The sequence below is a fragment of the Chiloscyllium punctatum genome, chromosome 4 (genome assembly GCF_047496795.1).
Source record: "Chiloscyllium punctatum isolate Juve2018m chromosome 4, sChiPun1.3, whole genome shotgun sequence".
Lineage (NCBI taxonomy): Eukaryota > Metazoa > Chordata > Chondrichthyes > Orectolobiformes > Hemiscylliidae > Chiloscyllium > Chiloscyllium punctatum.
This window is the reverse complement of record NC_092742.1, coordinates 34,883,780-34,903,324: the sequence shown is the minus strand read 5'-3', so window position 1 is coordinate 34,903,324 and position 19,545 is coordinate 34,883,780. Positions and strand designations below refer to the sequence as shown.

Genomic DNA, 19,545 nt, shown 5'->3' with positions numbered 1-19,545 from the left:
AAAGAGATGTTGTTGCCATGGCATGCTGAATATAATTTATGCATACTATTCAAAATGTTGTCTGAATTATGTTACACGCATTGTTTAAGCATCACAGAAAGCAGAACAAATTGTAATTTTACCTTTGACTTCAGGACAACTACATGACCAAGAATGTTTTTGATGTTCATAGAATCCCTATAGTGTGGAACCAAGCCATTCAGCCCAACAAGTCCATACCAACCTCCTGAAAAGTAACCCACCCAGACCCATGCCCCTCCCTATTACTCTATATTTTCCTCAGACAAATGCACGTAACCTACACATCCTTAACACTATGGTCAATTCATCTAACTTACACATCTTTGGCTTGTGGGAGGAAGCCCACGCAGACAAGGGGAGAATTCCTGAAGTGGGAATCAAACCTGGATCTCTAGTGCTGTGAGGTAGCAGTGCTAACCACTGAGCCACTGTGCTGCACACTAACATTAGACAACTAATTAAGATAATTGGCAACCATCTTCTCAAACATATTTAATTGCTAAAGCTTTTTAATTCTTGCAGTGAATTATTTAAACAGATTAAATATTCCCACTGTTCCACCCTTCTAAGCTTTAAGTTAATACACCTTTCCTGAGGTCTCATGTATAAAAACAATGGAGTCCTTAACAGAAAGTCACGATATAATTGAAATATCAGTTGCTCACCTTTGAATTCCAGCCCATTTGTGATGAAGATCATTCACCTTTCAAATTGTTACAAAGATATAAAACAAAAAGATGACAATATTGTCATGACTTAATCCATTGGATCAAAGAAAGGAGATCTGTATTATTGATATAGATGCTGGTCGATTAATTAATCTGTAGGTGTTAGTGAATCAATGTAACACACTTGGAACAATACATTGAAGTCAAGTTATGTTTCTTTATCATGTTTGTTCTTTGATTTTGGTTTGATATTAGAGTTAGAGTTGTATAGCACAGAGATACCCTTCAGTCCAACTCGTCCATACCAACTAGATATTCTAAGTTAATCTATCCCATTTGCCAACATTTGGCCCATATCCCTCTAAACCCTTCCTATTCACATACCCATCCAGATGCCTTTTAAATGGTGCTTTGCACAAGCCTCCACCGCTTCCTCTGACAGTTCAGACCATACACATACATCCCTCTGCATGAAAGAGTTGCCCCTTAGGTGCCTTTTAAATCTTCCTCTCTCACCTTAAACTTATGCCCTCTCGTTTTGGACTCCACCACCCTGGGGAAAAGACCTTGTTTATTCACCCTATCTATGCCCCTCATGATTATAAAAATATCAATAAGGTCACCCCTCAGCCTCCAATGCTCCGGGGAGAACAGCCACAGCCTATTCAACCGTTCCCTATAGCTCAAACCCTCTAACCTTGGCAATGTCCTTGTGAATCTTTTCTGACATTAATTCATCAGTGTTCCAAGCATTGATGAATTGGAAAGAATCATCAGAAAATCCTTTGTCCAAGCTGATCTTAGGCTTTAAGCACCTTCCAAAGCAACATTGCTGTCAAAATGCTTACTTCCATTTTGGTAAGTAAGCAATATAATCAATCCTGGAAGAGAACTGGGCCTGATAAAATGGGTGAAAAGCCTAAGGAACTGTTCTTGCCCAGTGTATCACTGGCACTAAAAATTAATATAATTTTACTTTGTAGGTAAGAAACTGTTGTGTAATTCTGAAGTCATTTTTTTGTTGACTTGCCTTTATTCATTTTGTCCCTTGTGTTGTTTCCATTTATGGTATGTGTAATCCTCATCTTTTATTCACTGATTTATAGATTTAGTGATAATGTATTGACCTCTGTACATTTCTCTTGCAGGATCGGATGTTTTTTGTGATGGAGTATGTAAATGGAGGAGATTTGATGTTCCAAATTCAACAAGTACGAAAATTCGATGAGTTGCGTGCCCAATTCTATGCTGCAGAAATTACATCAGCCCTGATCTTTCTGCACAGCAAGAGAGTTATATACAGGTAAGGATGCAATATGTATCTTTGTGACCAAACACCATCATTGCAAGATGTACAAGATGGCTCAAAGGATCTCATGGTTGCAATGGGCAATCACATAGAAAAGCAGAAATTTGCAATGGAGGTGGTGAATCAATAATTTTTGTGTTAATTCTTTACTAAAACATTTCAAACCTACAGTGTTGCGCTCTGTTGTGAAGAGGACGTGCTAGGTTTACCTAGCTGGAATAGAGCTGTATTGTTTTTCAAACTTTAAGAATGCTTGGTAGCTGTGACTGCTAGTGTTCAAAATTAGATTCACGTGTTTTATTCACTGAACTTTAATTTTAATCAGCAGCATCTTTCCACTGAAAAGGAATTTTAATATTTTACAATAACCAGCAATTTCACAGTTGGTCAACATTTTGCTTCACATTGTTCACCAGTTTTTCAGTTAGATGCCTAGTTTTAAACGTGCAGGTGAGTGGAGTGGGGCGGAATGTTTGCTAACTATAAGCTAACTATGATAGGAGTCAGTTGATAATTTCTGTTACTGTAAAACACTTGAATATAAATTCCACTGACGAAAATGGGAGAAGCTAATGGGAACTTGTAGTGGTAGGTTGACATTGTGGGATTTGTTCTGACATGTTTGTGCTGTGATGAATCACTTTCCATGTATATGATTTATGAAAGCCGGAGATTACTTGAGTCAGTTAGAGGAATGAATGATTTAAATGTTACAATTTCCAGTAACTGGCATGTGCAGTGGCATCACCTGGTTGCTAGTTGGATATGCCACTACAACGTGGCATAACAGTCAATGTGTAAATATTTGCATAAAGATAATAAATGTGTTCAATGGAAGTGTGCAGAGTGGTTAGTCAAATTTGAAAAGTGAATTTAGTACATTTTTGCATTGGGATTTTGCCCTTTGTTAAAAATACACAACTAAACACATTCAATGGTGATTCAGTTCAAGGTTTTCTCAATGAATTCACGATACCTGCTGAAATATTTGTGCACCATGAATCAGCACCTTTGTGAATGTAACTTGATAGTCTGAAGGTTAGCCATTATAGAAGTCTGATACTTCTATTTAATGTCAACAATTTGCTCCTCCCTTTCTTCCTCTCTGTATTTCATGTCCAGTGGGATTTGTTTGTAAGTAAATTGAATATAGGTAGTACTATTTTTGGCAATAGGTTTCTCCAACAAGAAATTTTTTTAATGCCGTGCACAAAGATCCATTCTGTTCACATGCTCATCACAGGGCCACCCAGCAACTTCCTGTAAATCTGTCTGTCACGAGAGAGATCCAGAAACCACTGAATGCTCACTACATTACAAACCATTTGTAATTGGTCTGGCTACTGAACAGATTCTATAAATCAAACTGTCAAAAGTCACCTGTGAATGTGCAACATACAGAGTACATCAGCTCCAATAGATGAATATTGGGCTGATGATCCAACGATTGCAAACATTTTGCATTTGAGTTAATTTGGATCTTGTGACAGCTTTATCAGATGAATGCTGCTGTCACTGACTGACTGCAGCTATCTAGTGTCATCGGTTCTGAACACTTGAGTTTTTATTGTTTCTGATCTTTATAATTTTTTCATTTATGTTGGATCTAACACAGCCTCATTTCAGAAAAGGTTTCCAGATGAAATGTGTAGGAATGATAATGTAGGAATGATGATGACAGTCAATTGTCACACCTTTGGAGCTTATTCTATTTGAAACATTAGCAAGTTTTGAGAAGATTTATAGCTCAGGTTGAGGTTCTGGATGTAGGTTTGCTCGCTGAGCTGGGAGGTTCATTTCCAGATGTTTCGTCACCCTACCAAGTAACATCTTCAGTGGGTCTCAGGCAAAGCAGTATACATGATTCCTGCTTTCTAATTATATGTTTGGATTTCTTTAGGTTGGTGAAGTCATTTCCTGTGGTGATGTCATTTCCTGTTCTTTTTCTTAGGGGGTGGTAGATGTGGTTTAACTCTGCGTTTGTTGATAGAGTTCTGATTGGAATGCCATGGCTCTAGGAATTCTTCTGCATGTCTCTGTTTGGCTTGTCCTGAGATGGATGTGTTGTCCCAGTCGAAGTGGTGTCCTTCCTTATCTGTATGTAAGGATACTAGTCGGAGAGGGTCAAGTCATTTTGCGACTAGTTGATGTTCATGTATCCTGGTGGCTAGTTTTCTGCTTGTTTGTCCAATATAGTGTTTGTTACAGTTGAGAGTTCTTGCACATTTGATAAATGATCAGACTAGAAACTTCACATTTATATTGCTACCGCAGTGATATTAAACAATGAAATAAAACAAAGAACTGCAGATGTTGGAAATCTGAAACAAAAGTAGTAATTGCTGGAGAAATTCAACAGCCCTGGCAGCACCTGTGGAGAGGAAGCAGAGTTGACATTTTGTGTCCAGTGATCCTTCTTCGGAACCAAGATTAAATTGTGACCAGTTTAAAGTAGCTTAGAGTGATTTGACTTTACTTGCTCCCCAGTTCTCCTCCCTTCCCCTGATGGTCTCCTTTCTGTCATACAGCTCATAGATTCCAACAAGTGTGATGTGACTGTTTTGCACGTGTCAGCTGACATGGTGAATGGTGACAGACAACTTGAGCATAGGAAGCAGTGTATCAGAGCCTGCACCTCTCCTTGGCTAGTAGCTACACCCATGTACCTTCCAGCCTAGACACTGGAAAGAGAATACTGACAGATTTTCCCCTTCCATTGTCACTGAGCATTGAGGCTAATTTTGGTGACTCAACTGCTACAGTGTGCAGTACTTGTTAGAATATGACATGGAGTAGGCCATTTCCCTCATCATCATTGATTGTACTTAATTCAGGAGCAGCCAGATGTATTTATGTGCAAGCCTTTGACAGGGATCAGATAGTATAAGAATTTAGAATGTTGTGTTTGCTGGTTAAGCCTCAGCTTTCTTAAAAAAAACTCTCAGACTCTATGTTTCAATTTATCTCCAATCCTCTGCATGTACTTAAATGAGCTGGGACATGGCTTTAGGAGTAACTAGTGCCCTCATCCAATTGGTTTTCTTTCACATATGTTGTGTGACTGATGAATCATAGGAACCATTACAATAGCCTGAACCTGATGTTTTTAAACATCTAAACAATTATACTTTCAGTATGGTCTGAAAAGCAGCTTTTGGGGATACTGTGGCCTATTGGTAATGTCACTGGACCAGTAATCCAGGCCTAATGATCTGGATGTGATTTTCTCCCTCACTGATGGTCTTCACTTCAAAGACTTATTCATGATGTCCTAACTGTATCGTAGCCAGTGATCTGAGGGTATGAAGATTTCCTGTTCCACCTTAGCTTGAATCATCTGAAGCATTACGCTATACTTGAAGAATGCTACGCTGTTATAACCTAACAGCTTAATCTTAGCCCAGAAATTTATGTGCCTGGGGAATGTAATGTTTGTACATAATGATTAGCTGTATAAATGCCCATTGGATTCTTCATTGCTATGTTATTCCCAATCACTTTCTTATGTTTCAGAAAATAACATAAACATTGCTACATTGGGAATATAACACTCTTTTGGAGCCAACCCCAGCTTGAGAAATAGCTTGAGAGGGAGGCAATGGCCTAGTGGTTTTATCGCTGGACTGTTAATCCAGACACCCTGGGGACTTGGGTTCGAATCCCACTATAGCAGATGGTGGAATTTGAATTCAATTAAAAATCTGGAATTAAGAGTCTAATTATGACCATGTATCCATTGTCATAGAGTCATAGAGACATACAGCATGGAAACAGACCCTTTAGTCCAACTCGTCCACGCTGATCGGATATCCCAAACCAATCTAGTCTCACCTGCCAGTACCCAGCCCAAAACCCTCTAAACCCTTCCTATTCATATACCCATCCAGATGCCTTTTAAATGTTGCAATCGTACCACCCTCCACTACTTCCTCTGGCAGCTCATTCCATACACGTTCCACCCTCTGCATTGAAGAATTGACTCTCAGACTTTTTCATATCTTTCCCCTCTCACCCTAAACCTACGCCCTCTAGTTCTGGACTCCCCCGACCCCAGGGAAAAGACTTTGTCTAATTATCCTATCCATTCCCCTCATGATTTTATAAACCTCTATAAGGTCTCCCCTCAGCCTCCGACACTCCAGGGAAAACAGTCCCAGCTTATTCAGCCTCTCCCTATAGCTCAAATCATCCAACCATGGCAATATCCTTGTAAATCTTTTCTGAACCCTTTCAAGTTTCACAATATCCTTCCGTTGGAAAGGAGGCCAGATTTGCATGAAATATTCCAACCGTGGCCTAACCAATCCACAACATGATCTCCCATACACTGAATGATAAGATCCTTGAGAATGTTGCTGAACAAAGAGACCTTGGAGTGCAGGTTCATACTCCTTAAAAGTGGAGTCGCAGGTAGATAGGATAGTGAAGAAGGCATTTGGTATGCTTTCCTTTATTGGTTAGAATATTGGGTGCAATTCTGGTCTCCTTCCTATTGGAAAGATGTTGTGAAACTTGAAAGGGTTCAGAAATTATTTACAAGGATGTTGCTATAGTTGGAGGATTTGAGCTATGGAGAGAGGTTGAATAGGCTAGGGCTGTTTTCCCTGGAGTGTCCGAGGCTGAGGGGTGACCTAAAAGAGGTCTATAACATCATGAGAGGCATGGATAGGATAAATAGACAAAGTCTTTTCCATGGGGTGGGGAGTCCAGAACTGGAGGGCATGCGTTTGGTGTGACAGGGGAAAGACATGAGACCTAAGGGACAACTTTTTCGCGCAGAAGGTGATGCGTGTGTGGCGCGGACTGCTGGGGTGGGTGGTGAAGGCTGGTACAATGGCTGCATTTGGGGGGCATTTGGATGGATGTTTGGGTGGTGGGGGAAGGTTTGGAGGGATGTGGACCAGGTGCTGGCAGGTGGGGCTGGATTGGGTTAGGGTCTGGTTGGCTTGGATGGGTTGGACCGGGGGATCTGTTTCCGTGCTGCGCATATCTCTGACTCAATGACTTTGAATGACTCAATGACTTTGACCCAGTGATACTGAAGGTACAGAATCATGAGTGGTTTTAGTAGGGAACTTGTAGGTGGTGGTGTTCCCATTTATCTGCTGCTCTTCTAGTTGAAAGTGGACATGGGTTTGATGGCAGATGTTGTATAATTTGGATACATGTAGGGTTTTCACTTGGTAGCAAAAATAAGAGGGCACATTATTGTTTGGATGTAATTTGAGTGGGAAATGCTCAATGAGGTCTGGATGTTCTTGTGCACCAGTCTTTGGAAGTAAGGTGCAGCAGGCAGTAAAGAAAGCAAACTGCAAGTTGGCCTTCATAGCTGGAAGACTCAAATACAGGAACAAGGATGGTCTCATTATCTGAGCAAGGATGTTTTTGTTATCACAGGAGTGCAGTGAAGGTTTACCAAGTTGATTCCTGGGCTGGCATGGCTGACAACTGAGGAGAGATTGAATTGGCTAGGATTGGATTTATCAGAGTATAGAAGAATGAGTGGGGATCTTATAGAGATGTATAAACTTCTAACAGGGCTAGACTGGTTAGATGCAGGAAGGATATTGCCATTGTTTGGGGAGTTCAGAACCAGGAATTGTACTTTAATGAGAGGGGAAAATCCATTAGGACTCAGATAAGGAGACATTTCTTCAACCAGAGAGAGGTGAGCCTTTGGAATTCCCTACAACAGAAAGTGATTCAGGCCTAAGCATTGTGAGGTTTCAAGGAGGAGGTAGATTTAGTCTTGTGGCTAAAGGGATCAAAGGATAATGAGAGTGTGGGATTAGGATCTTGATCTCAATCAGTCATGAGTCTGGTGAGATGGGAAAAATTTAAAAGGGACCTAAGGGACAAAGTTTCACACAGAGGGTGGGGCTTGTTTGGAATGAGCTGCCAGAGGAAGTGTTGGAGGCTGGTGCAATTACAACATTTAAAAGGCACCAGGATGGGTGTATAAATAGAAAGGGTTTAGAGGAATATGGGCCAAGTGCTGGCCAATGGGACTAGATTAGTTGAGGATATCTGGTCAGCAAGGACGAGTTGGACCAAAGGGTCTGTTTCCCTGCTGTACATCTCTATGATTTTATGAACTCCTATACTCAATACTCTGGCCAATAAAGGAAAATATACCAAGTGCCTTCTTCACTTTCCTATCTACCTGCGATCTACCTGCACTCCAAGGTCTCTTTGCTCAGCAACACTCCCTAGGACCTTACCATCAAGTGTATAAGTCCTGCTAAGATTGCTTTCCCAAAATGCAGCACCTCTCATTTATCTAAATTAAACTCCATCTGCCACTTCCCAGCCAATTGGCCCGTCTAATCAATCGTAATCTGAGGTAACCTTCTTCGCTGTCCACTACACCTCCAATTTTGGTGTCATCTGCAAATTAACTAACTGTACCTCTTATGGTCACATTTAAATCATTTTTATAAATGACGAAAACTAGTGGACCGATGTTTGTGAAAACCCACCTGGTTCACTAATGTCCTTTAGTGAAGGAAACTGCCATCCTCACCTGTTCTGACCTGTATGTGGCTTCAGACATGTCGCAATGTGGTTGACTCTCAACTGCCCTCTGGGCAATAAATGCTGGCCGAGACAGTGACGGCTTCATCCTGTGACTGAATAAAAAAAATCCCAGCATGACAGATGGTGAAATTTAAATTAAATTAAGAAACTTGAAATTATAAAGTTGGTCTCAGTAATGGTGACCATGTTGACTATCATGGATTATTGTAAAAAGCTAACTGATTCACTAATTTTCTTAGTCTTCCATCTTTACTCAGTATGGTCTACATGATTCTCCCAGACCCACAGTGATGTGGTTGTGTCTTAGCTTACCCCAAATGGCCAAGCTGTCAACTCAGTTTAACTGCAATAAGGCATGTTTGACAAATGCTGGCCATGCCAGTGATGTCCACATTAAATGAATAAAGGATCAAGAACAGAACCTCCTTCCAAATCCACGTATGCTGAAACCAATTTCTAACACATTGAGGAAGCATGAAATGAGAAAAGGCTAATTCATCCATCACAAGCTATGTCCAAGCTTTGTATACAAGCTGCCCATTAATGGGCTTGATTTATACAACTTTGCAAATGTTCAGATTGTAAAAACACCTCTGATCCCAGAAGTGAATTAAGAAATCTCTACCTTCTTTTCACATCACTTGTATGATTGCAGGACTGCAGAAACTATCTTGTTTCAATGAAAAACTTAATAAAGAAATGATACTCCCTACAGTGACTTCCTACCAGGTTTGTAGGATATGGTGCAATAGACTCATGTAACATAGAAGGAGGCCATCATGTTTCAGCACTTGATTTTTTTTCTGAGAGATGCCAATATAAGCCACTTTTGAAAGTCATTATTGATCTTCTTTCACCTTCTCAAGCATTGTATTTCAGCTCATACGAACTCATTTTCCTAATTTCTCCCTGACTTTAATGCAAATATTTTAAAATCTGTGTCTCCTGGTTACACAATCTTCAACTAATGAAATATTTACTGTGTCAAAACTCTCCTGCATTTGCCCACTGAACCAACACTGAAGTTGCCCCTACTCTTCTTCATTTGCTTACCCCATTTCAGATCTCATATCTATTAAGATGATGTTTGTATGTAACAACATGTGTTTTCACAGGATAACCTTGCATGTCACATACAGAAATAACATTACCACTTACTACTTGGTTCCTATCTGGAAGTTGTCTGTCCAGATGACACAGAAATTCATGGTGGAGTAGACAGTGAAGAACTTATCTCAGAGTACAGCAGGGTCTTAGTGAGATGAGCTAATGGGGCAAAGAGTGGCAGATGGAGTTTTAATCTAAATAAATGTGAGGTATTGGATTTTGCTAAGGCAAACCAGGGCAGGACTTACACAGTTAATGATAGGGTACTGGAGAATGTTGCCAAACAAAGGTACAGATACGTAATTTCTTGAAAGTGGACTCACCGGTAAACAGGATGATGAAGGAGGTGTTTGATATGCTTGCTTTCTTTGGTCATTGTTTTGAGTGTAGTTGTTGGAACGTCATATGGCAGCTGTACAGGACATTGGTGAGGCCACGTTTGGAATACTGCATTCAGTTCTGGTCGCCCTGTTAGAGCAAGGATGTTAAACACGAAAGGGGGGTTCAGACAACATTTACCCTGCCAGGATTGGAGAGTAACCTTGTGGAGGTTTATAAAATGATGAGGAGCATGGATTGTGTAAATAGCCAAGATCTTTTTCCCAGGGTAGGGGAGACCAAAACTAGAGAGTATAGGTTGAAGGTGAAGGGAAAAAAATTTAAAAGGGATCTGAGGGGCAACCTTTTCATGCAGAGGGTGGTGTGTGTATTGAAAGAGGTGCCAGAGGAGGTGATAGAGGCTGGTACAATTGCAACATTTAAAAGGCATCTGGGTGGGTAGATGAATAGGAAAGTTTTAGAGGGATATGGGCTACTGGCAAATGGGACCAGGGCAGTTTAGGATATCTGGTTGGCGTAGACAAGTTGCACTACTATTCTATTTCTGTGCTGTAAAACTCCATGACTCTATGGTCATTTCCGTAGTCATTCTCACCCAGTACAGTGTTTACCTTCCAGGTTAATATCATTGATGCACAAAGTCCCACTCCTACACATTCTGCTAAACGTACAGAATAAACCATTCATTCTACTGAAGCAGTCCTTGTACCTGTCCTCACTTTACGTGCTTGGCTGAGAGCCCAGACCTATAAAAGGATTATTTCAACAGAGAGTTCTATTCTGAAATTGTAAAGAATTGTTGACTTTACTTGATTGATGACCTTAACTGATCAGAATAAGTTTTATTTTCTCTCCCTGAGAACTTTTGGCAATTTCTATTTGGACAAGATTAAAACATACTAAGTGTTTAAAGTTCTTGGATACTTTAATGCTCCTTCAGATTGACAATTTTATAGGGCCAACAGTTTTTTTTCTCAAAAGAGGATTTGTGAATGAGTGGATTTTTAAAAAGCATATCCAGATGTGTTATTTATTCTCTATGGCTTATTAGTTCTGCACAAAAGGCATGAAAGGACCATGAGTTGTTATGGATCTTCGTGGATGACCGGGGGCAAGGCAAGAGTTGGATTGAGATGACATGGAACAATAAAGGCCATGGAGGATGATATGGGAGATGTGTTGGCATTGAGTTGAAATGGAGGGGCATGGGTGGGACTTTCTGAACTTAGGTTCCAAAGATCTATCAAACAAGATCTTGTTTGATAACTCATCTGAGAGGCCATGAACCACACGAAATGGAGAAGCTGGTCCATGAAGACTGAGAGTCCATGAGGTACCTACCCCGCAATAGAGCAGCTGGGACTGAAAATGAAGAATGCAGGCTCCCTACCTCATCTCGTGGCAGTGAAAATTGGGAACACAGGAAATCAGAGCAAGAGTCCTGGATTTGGATTCCACCTGCCATTTTAAATGACACCAGAGCCATTCCAATTCTGTGAAAATCCTGACAAATGGCTTTGATATTACCAAAAGACAAAAAAAAAATGTAGGTGCTGGAATCCAAAGTAGACAAACAGGAGGCTGGAAGAACACAGTAAGCCAAGCAGCATCAGGAGGTGGAGAAGTCAACGTTTCAGATATAACCCTTCTTTAGGACTGAGGATGAGGATAGGGAGAGCTATAGTTAAAGAGAGAAGGGGTGGGGAGTTGGGGAGAGTACCAGAATGTTGAGAAAGGGATAGGTGACCACAGGTAGTGGGTACGGCCTGGTTGGTCGATAGAAGGGATGAGTCCAGTTGGTAGCCGGAAGGAAGGGTCGGTTGGTGGAATGGAAGGGAGGAGGTAGGGCTGGAAAGGGAAGGTTACTTAAAATTCAAGAATGCAATGTTAGTCATCCGGGCTTTGATGTTACCAATATTTACTTAAAAGAAATTTCTTCTCATCTAATACAGGCAGGCTCATGATTTAGAAAGAAGGGAGGAGTCAATAGTAGTGATGGGGAAGAAAGATGTAAAGTTCAGCCCTGTTTTAGTTCTTATTCAATATCTGAATGGATTTTAGTTAATACAGTCATGTACCCATCAAACAATGTGTTTTGAGAGTTTGTTTTTGTAGAGTTTGACTTTCTCAGCATTCCATTGCTGATTCGAACCAAGCAGTGTGTAAATAGGCTGCTTTCCGATCAACAAAGATACCTAATAATTCAAAAAGTTTTGAATTGCTAACACTATAGCAAGCTTTGGAGATGTTTTCTCTCTTTGTTCAGCTGCTGTTTTTTATAACAATGGAGGATGTTTTAACTGCTGTATGTAGTTAAATGGCAAACATGTTCTTTTTTCACTGAGTGAACCCGTTCAGACACAAGACAACTGGAGCAATTCTTTCTCAAATGAGTAAAGAAACAAGTACCAAGCCACATTACTGCTTTCATTTCAATAATAAAAAATGAGAAACTTGTCGTGCAGCATTCAATTTGGGACTTTCCTATGATTATGTGGGAATCTAAATGTGAATTCTAAGTTTATCCTTGAGAAATTAGCCAGCTATTTGTAGCATTAATCTTATTTTCAATGTGAAGGTTAACATTGTAAGAGTGTAAGTCACAGTATGCAGTTAAGCCAGCTTGATCAGATCAGAACACTAGAAGCAGCTCAGAGAATCTGCAAGGTGCACTGGAAGGTGAATTAGGTCACTGCTTGATGTGTCAGACCTAGTAGCTACTGTTTAAAAAGAAACTGCAGAAATATGATACTGCCAGCAAGGTTATTAAACCACCAGAATAGAACAGTTAATTTAATTAATAAAGCATCGCACATGGGAATCAATTGAAAGCTTGATCGGAATGAGTTAAATGACATGCTGCTTTTAGATCTGAAGATAGGACACATTATTAGGCATCATTGACTTAAAAGAACTATGAGACAGAAACAAACTGAATTAAAAAACAAGAACTGGTAAAATATTGAAGCACTCTTCAGTAAGATACTAAATGAATGCAAGTTTTTTTTAATATACATTTACAGCATCTTCCTCGAACATTTCTAATGTTACTTCAACTCCCTTACATCATAAAACTAAATATTTCAGAATTCCTCATGGCCTAATGATAAATACTCGAAATGGAGGAAAACAGAGCAGGGTTAAGGAGAACCCTGTTTTTGCCCTATTCATTTTGCTTCCTGGGAAAACATTCAACAAAATATTTCTCTATGCACCACTAAGGTCATCAATGTGAATAGATCAACACTCCACATTCTAGATAATCTAACTCTGGTCTCTCTTCTTCCCAGACCAGTCACCTTTTAATTTACATATTTTGAACTTGGAATAATGGATAGAAACTGCCCATTCAAACATGGCAGCTTCTGAAGTGAGTGTTTTAAACTAGGGTAAAGGTCAGAGACTGAGCACAAGGCCAATTAATTTGAAAGTGTACTTATTTATGGCTGATCATTATGCAAAGGCAGCATCGCAGTTTTATAAAGCTATAGAGTGATACAGTGCAGAAACAGACCTTTTGGCCTATCATGTCTGAGCTGATAACAAACACCAAACTGCATAATCCCTGCACTTGGTCCATGGTCTATTCTGCACTGGCATTTTACATGCTCATCCAGACACTACTTCAATGTTGTAAGAGTGCCTGTCTCCACCACTCTCTCAGGCAGCGCTTTGCATTTATCTCCTTCCCCCCCACCTCCTCTGCTCCCAGGAAAACAAGCCCAGCCTGTCCACAGAAACTTTTCATCCCAGGCAATACCCTGGTGAATCTCCTCTGCACCCTCTCCAGTGAAATCATTTCTTGTGATAGTGTAGTGACCAGAACGCAACTGTTCCATCTGTGGCCTAATGTTTCTTAAAGGTGCAACAAGACTTCCTCACTCCTAAATTCTATGTCACGGCTAATGAAGGCAAGCACCCCATATGCTTTCTTCATCACCTGTCTACCTGTGTTGTTACCTTCTGGGATCTATGGACTTGTACACCAAGGTGCCTTTGTTCCTCAGGGACCTACCATTCATTGCGTACATTGTTCTCTTATTAGATCTCCCAAAATGCATCACCTCACACTTCGAGTCATAGAGATGTAAAGCTTATCGGGATTAAATTCCATCTGCCATTGCTTTACCTAATTTGCCAGCTGACTCATGTCAAACTATAGCCCGATATCATTCTCTTCACTATCAACAACACTCCCAATTTCTTTGTGTAACTGTAAAGTTACTAATCAAATCTTGTATATGCACATCTAAGTCATTAATATGCATAACAAGCAGCAAGGATCCCAACAGTGACCCATGTGGTACACTACTGGTTACAGGCTTCCAATTACAAAGACAACCCTCCATCATGACCCCTTGCCTCCTATTTGTGAGCCAATTTTGCCCCCAGCCCCCATGGCTCCTATAGCAGCCTGGGGTACATCTCCTCAGGCCCTGAGATTTATGCACCTGTATGCCCGGTGCTTCGAGATAATTCAATGTACCAGCTTCAAATCCTAGCTCAGGATTTTGCCTTTGTTTTTTCACTAATGAGGGAGTGAAGGCTATAGGGAGCAGACAAGAGAGTCGAGTTGGGAGCATAAACAGACCATAATCTTATCAAATACCAGAGGAGGATCAAGGGACCAAAGAACCTAAACCTGCTCTTAATTGACATGTTTGTGTGTTCCTCTAGTACTCAGTAAAGAGCCTTAAGAAGCAGAGTGAGAATAAATGAGTGATTTTTCTGGTTGGCCATCAGTAACTAGTGGTGTGCCTCAGGGATCAGCGTTGGGACTGCAGTTATTCACAATTTATATAGATGATTTGGAGTTGGGAACCACATGTAGTGTTTCAAAGTTTGCCGATGACACTAAGATGAGTGGCACAGCAAAGTATGCAGAGGACTGTGAAACATTGCAGAGGAACATAGATACTTCACATGAGTGGGCAAAGGTCTGACAGATGGAATATAATGTTAATAAAAGTGAAGTCATCCATTTTGGTAGGGGTAACAATAAAAAAGATTATTACTTGAATGATAGAAAGTTGCAGCATGCTGCTATGCAGATGGACCTGGGTGTCCTTGTACATGAATCACAGAAGGTTGGTCTGTAGGTACAACAAGTAATTAGGAAGGCAAATGGAATTTTGTCCTTCATTGCTAACGGGATCAAAAGCAGGGAGGTTAGGTTGCAGCTCTATAGGTTGCTGGTGAGGACACAACTGGAGTACTGTGTGCTGTTTGGTCTCGTTATTTGAGAAAGAATGTACTGGCACTGGAGGGGGTGCAAAGGAGGTTCACTAGGTTGATCCCAGAGTTGAGAGGGTTGACTTATGAGGAGAGGCTGAGTAGACTGGGATCATATTCATTGGAATTTAGAAGAATGAAGGGGGATCTTATAGAAATATATAAAATTATGAAGGGAATAGATAAATTAGAAATAGAGAGGATGTTTCCACTGGCGGATGAAGCTAAGACAAAAGCCTTGAAATTAAGGAGAGCAGATTTAGGACTGAATTGAGAAGGAACTTCTTCACCCAGAGGGTTGTAAATCTATGGAATTCCTTGCCCAGTGAAGTAGTTGACGCTACATCAGTAATCGTTTTTAAAGCTAAGATAGATTTTCTTTGAACAATAAAGGAATTAAGGCATACAGTGAGAGGGTGGGTAAATGGAGCTGAGTCCACGAAAAGGTGAGCCATGGTCTTATTGAAAGGCGGAGCAGGCTGCAAGGGCCAGATGGCCTACTCCTGTTCCGAGTTCTTATGTTCTTAATTGAAAGTACTTTAGTTTGTATTCATTTCTGTGTTTTCCTAACGTGACAGCCCTATTCATTTTATTGATTGAGAAACTATATAAGTTATTGAAATACTACTTCAATAACAGAAATCATGAAAAGCAAAGGGGATAGTTCTTCCTCAAAATGGACATTCAAGACCATTGATTGTCTTTTCCTGCTATTAATTGGTCAGTTTGAAAACTTTCACAGCAACATAACCAAATTGGCTTATTGTATTTTATTTGCCTGCAGGACACACACAGAATGAGATCCATTTCAGTATTGTACTGTGTCAGAAGAGAATTGGCTGACACTCAGTCTGTTGAACTCCTCAGAGAAAGTAATATTGCCTATACATTAGCTAAAGTGTTACTCCATCAGAAGTCCTTTTAAGACAAGCCCACTTTTTTAAGCTTAATGAAAATGTATAACATTCTAGAATTCCATTGACACTGGGAGTCCTGCCAGGAATCACAAACCCAACAACCAGTTGATCTAAGCCACTCCTGTAACATTAAAGTTGGAAATATTGCACTTCAGATTGGCAGCATGCCACGCTCTGTCAGAAGTGGCGTGATTCTATCTCCCAGTCCTGTCCTTCCTGCTCTTAACCCTCTGTGGTAAGGTATTACATCAAAACCTTATATCAAGACTAACCTGCTGTTTTAAATATAGAGCTTTTTGATTAATTTCAGAAATATAAAACTTGCATTTTAAAACTTCTTGAAAACAGCATTACATTTCTAAATATCCATAGTAGAACAGGCTTTGATGTAAAATGGTGACTGCTCACATGGTTGTTAAAGGAATGCTATGATAGTCAAATGAACATCAGTGGAAATCTAATATGTTTGAATCATTTCAACAACAAACAGATTTCTTCCAGCAACTTTCTTGTTTCTGGAATTGTTTTTCATTCTAATTCCTTTTCTACATTTTTATTTGTTCATGGGTTATGAGTGTCACTGGGAAGGTCACATTTGTTGCCTGTTGCTAATTACCCCTGAGAAAGTGGTTCTCAGCTGTTTGGAATTGCTGCAGTTGTTATGGTAAAGGTACGTCGACAATGCTGTTGTGGTGGCGATCCAGGATTTGGATGCAGTGACAGTGAAAGAACAGAGATATAGTTCCAAGGTAGGGTGATGTGAGACTTGAAGGAAAACTTGTAAATGGTGGTGTCGCCATTGGCCTGCTGTCCTTCTAAGTGTGGGTTTGGAAGGTGCTGCAGAAGGAAGCTTGGTGCATTACTGCAGTACAACCTGTGGATACTGTACAAAGTTGTCATTGTGCATTAGTGGTGGAGGAGTGTATGTTTAAACTGGAAGATGGAGTGCTGATTAAGTAACCTGCTTTCCCTGAATTATGTTAAGCTTGAGCGTATTGAGTGTCGTTAGAGCTGCACTATTTCAGGCAAGTGGGGAGTGTTGCATCATACTCCTGACTTGTGCCTCATAAGACCAGAAGAAATAGGAACTGGGTTAGGCCATTTGGCCCCTCAAACCTCCTCCACAGTTCAATGGGATCTGATATTCCTCATGCCCACTTTCCTGCATTTTTACACAAAACCCTTGATAGCTATATTGATCAAGAGTCTATCTATCTCAGATTAAGACGACGGACAGATTTTGAGGAGTCTGCTGTCCACAGAATTCTGGCCAACCCTTGCCGCCACAGTATCTATATAGCTGGTCCTGCTCTATCTGGCTACTTGTAAACGTGAGGATGCTGATAGTGTGAAAGTCAGTAATGGTAAGATTGTCCAGTTTGAAAGGGGAATGGTTAGAGTCATAGATTCATACAGCGTAGAAATAAACCTTTTGGCTCACCATGTCTTTGCTGACTAACAAACCCCAAACTACACGATCCCATTTACCTGCATTTTGTCCATAGTTTACTATGCCCTGGCATTTTAAGTACTCATCCAGATGTTCCTTAAATGTTGAGAGAATACAAGCCTCTGCCACATACTCAGGCAACATGTTCCATATGTCCACCAGGATGTTGCCTGAGATGAAAAGTCTGGATTGGCTAGGTTTGTTTTTCTTGGACCAGTGGAGGCTGATGGAGGAATCTGATTGAAGTACACAAAATTAGATTGCACTAGGTGCAATTTTTTTTTCTCAGATGTCCTCTTAAACCACTTTCTCTCCTCACCTTAAACCTATGTACTCTGGACTTAGACATGTCTGCCATGGGGAAGAGATTCTCTCCATCTACTGCCGATGCCTCTTATAATTTTGTGTACTTCGATCAGATTCCCCCCATCAGCCTCCACTGGTCCAAGAAAAACAAACCCAGGCGATCCAGACTTTTCATCTCAGGCAACATCCTGGTGAATCTCCTCTGCATCCTCTCCAGTGCAATCACATCCTTGTGATAATGTATCAACCAGAACTGCACACAGTGTTCCATCTGTGGACTAACCGATGTTTTATAAAGTTGTAACAATACTTCCTTACTCCCATATTTTAAACCAGGTTAATGAAGGCAAGCATCCTATCTGCCTTCTTCATCATCCTGTCTACCTGTGCTGTCACCTTCACGGATCTATGGGCCAGGAAACCAAGGTCCCTTTGTTTCTCAGTACTCCCTCGAGATGTACCATTCATTGTGTATGTCCTTTTCTTATTAGATCTCCCAAAATGCATCAACCCCTTTGTGGCCAGCGACCATAATTCTATTAGTTTTAAAATAGTGATAGAAAAGGATAGACCAGATCTAAAAGTTGAAGTTCTAAATTGGAGGACGACCAATTTTGACGATATTAGGCAAGAACTTTCAAAAGCTGACTGGGCCTAGATATTTGCAGGTAAAGGGACAGCTGGAAAATGGGAAGCCTTCAGAGATGCGATAACGAAAGTCTAGAGAAAGTATATTCTTGCTAGGGTGAAAAAAAAGGCTGGTAGGTATAGGGAATGCTGGATGACTAAAGAAATTGAGATTTTGGTTAAGAAAAAGGAAGAAGCATATGTCAAGTATAGACAGGACAGATCGAGTGAATCCTTAGAAGACTATAAAGACAGTAGGAGTATACTTAAGAGGGAAATCAGGAGGGCAAAAAGGGAACATGAGATAGCTTTGGCAAATAGGGTTAAGTAGAATCCAAAGGGTTTTTACAAATACATCAAGGACAAAAGGATAACTAGGGAGAGAATAGGGCCCCTCAAAGATCAGCAAGGCAGCCTTTGTGTGGAGCGACAAGAGATGGGGGAGATACTAAACGAGTATTTTGCATCAGTATTTACTGCAGAAAATGACATGGAAGATATAAAACGTAGGGAAATAGATGGTGACATCTTGAAAAATGTCCATATTACAGAGGAGAAAGTGCTGCATGTCTTAAAACGCATAAAAGTGGGTAAATCCCCAGGACCTGATCTGTGTACCCGAGAACTCTGTGGGAAGCTAGGGAAGTGATTTCTGGGCCCCTTGCTGAAATATTTGTAACATCGATAGTCACAGGTGAGGTGCCAGAAGACTGGAGGTTGGCTAACGTGGTGCCACTGTTTAAGAATGGCGATAAGAACAAGCCAGGGAACTGTAGACCAGTGAGCCTGACGTCGGTGGTGGGCAGGTTGTTGGAGAGAATCCTGAGGCACAAGATGTACATGTATTTGGAAAGGCAAGGACTGATTAGGGAAAGTCAACATGGCTTTGTGTGTGGGAAATCATATCTCACAAATTTGAGTGAATGTTTTTGAAGAAGTAACAAAGAGGATTGATGAGGGCAGAGCGGTGGACGTGATTTATATGGACTTCAGTAAGGCATTTGACAAGGTTCACCATGGGAGACTGGTTAG

General features: G+C 40.6%; 1 protein-coding gene across 2 annotated transcripts in view; it reads left to right on the top strand.

Annotated features, from left to right (window-relative positions):
* The window catches only part of LOC140476179 (protein kinase C epsilon type-like), a 224,224-nt gene that overhangs the window by 160,791 nt on the left and 43,888 nt on the right, over nucleotides 1-19,545 (top strand). For both annotated transcript variants that reach the window (XM_072568361.1, XM_072568360.1), the window contains exon 10: nucleotides 1,838-1,992. In XM_072568361.1, coding sequence (XP_072424462.1) covers nucleotides 1,838-1,992 — 155 coding nt within the window. The remainder of the gene's footprint in view (nucleotides 1-1,837; nucleotides 1,993-19,545) is intronic.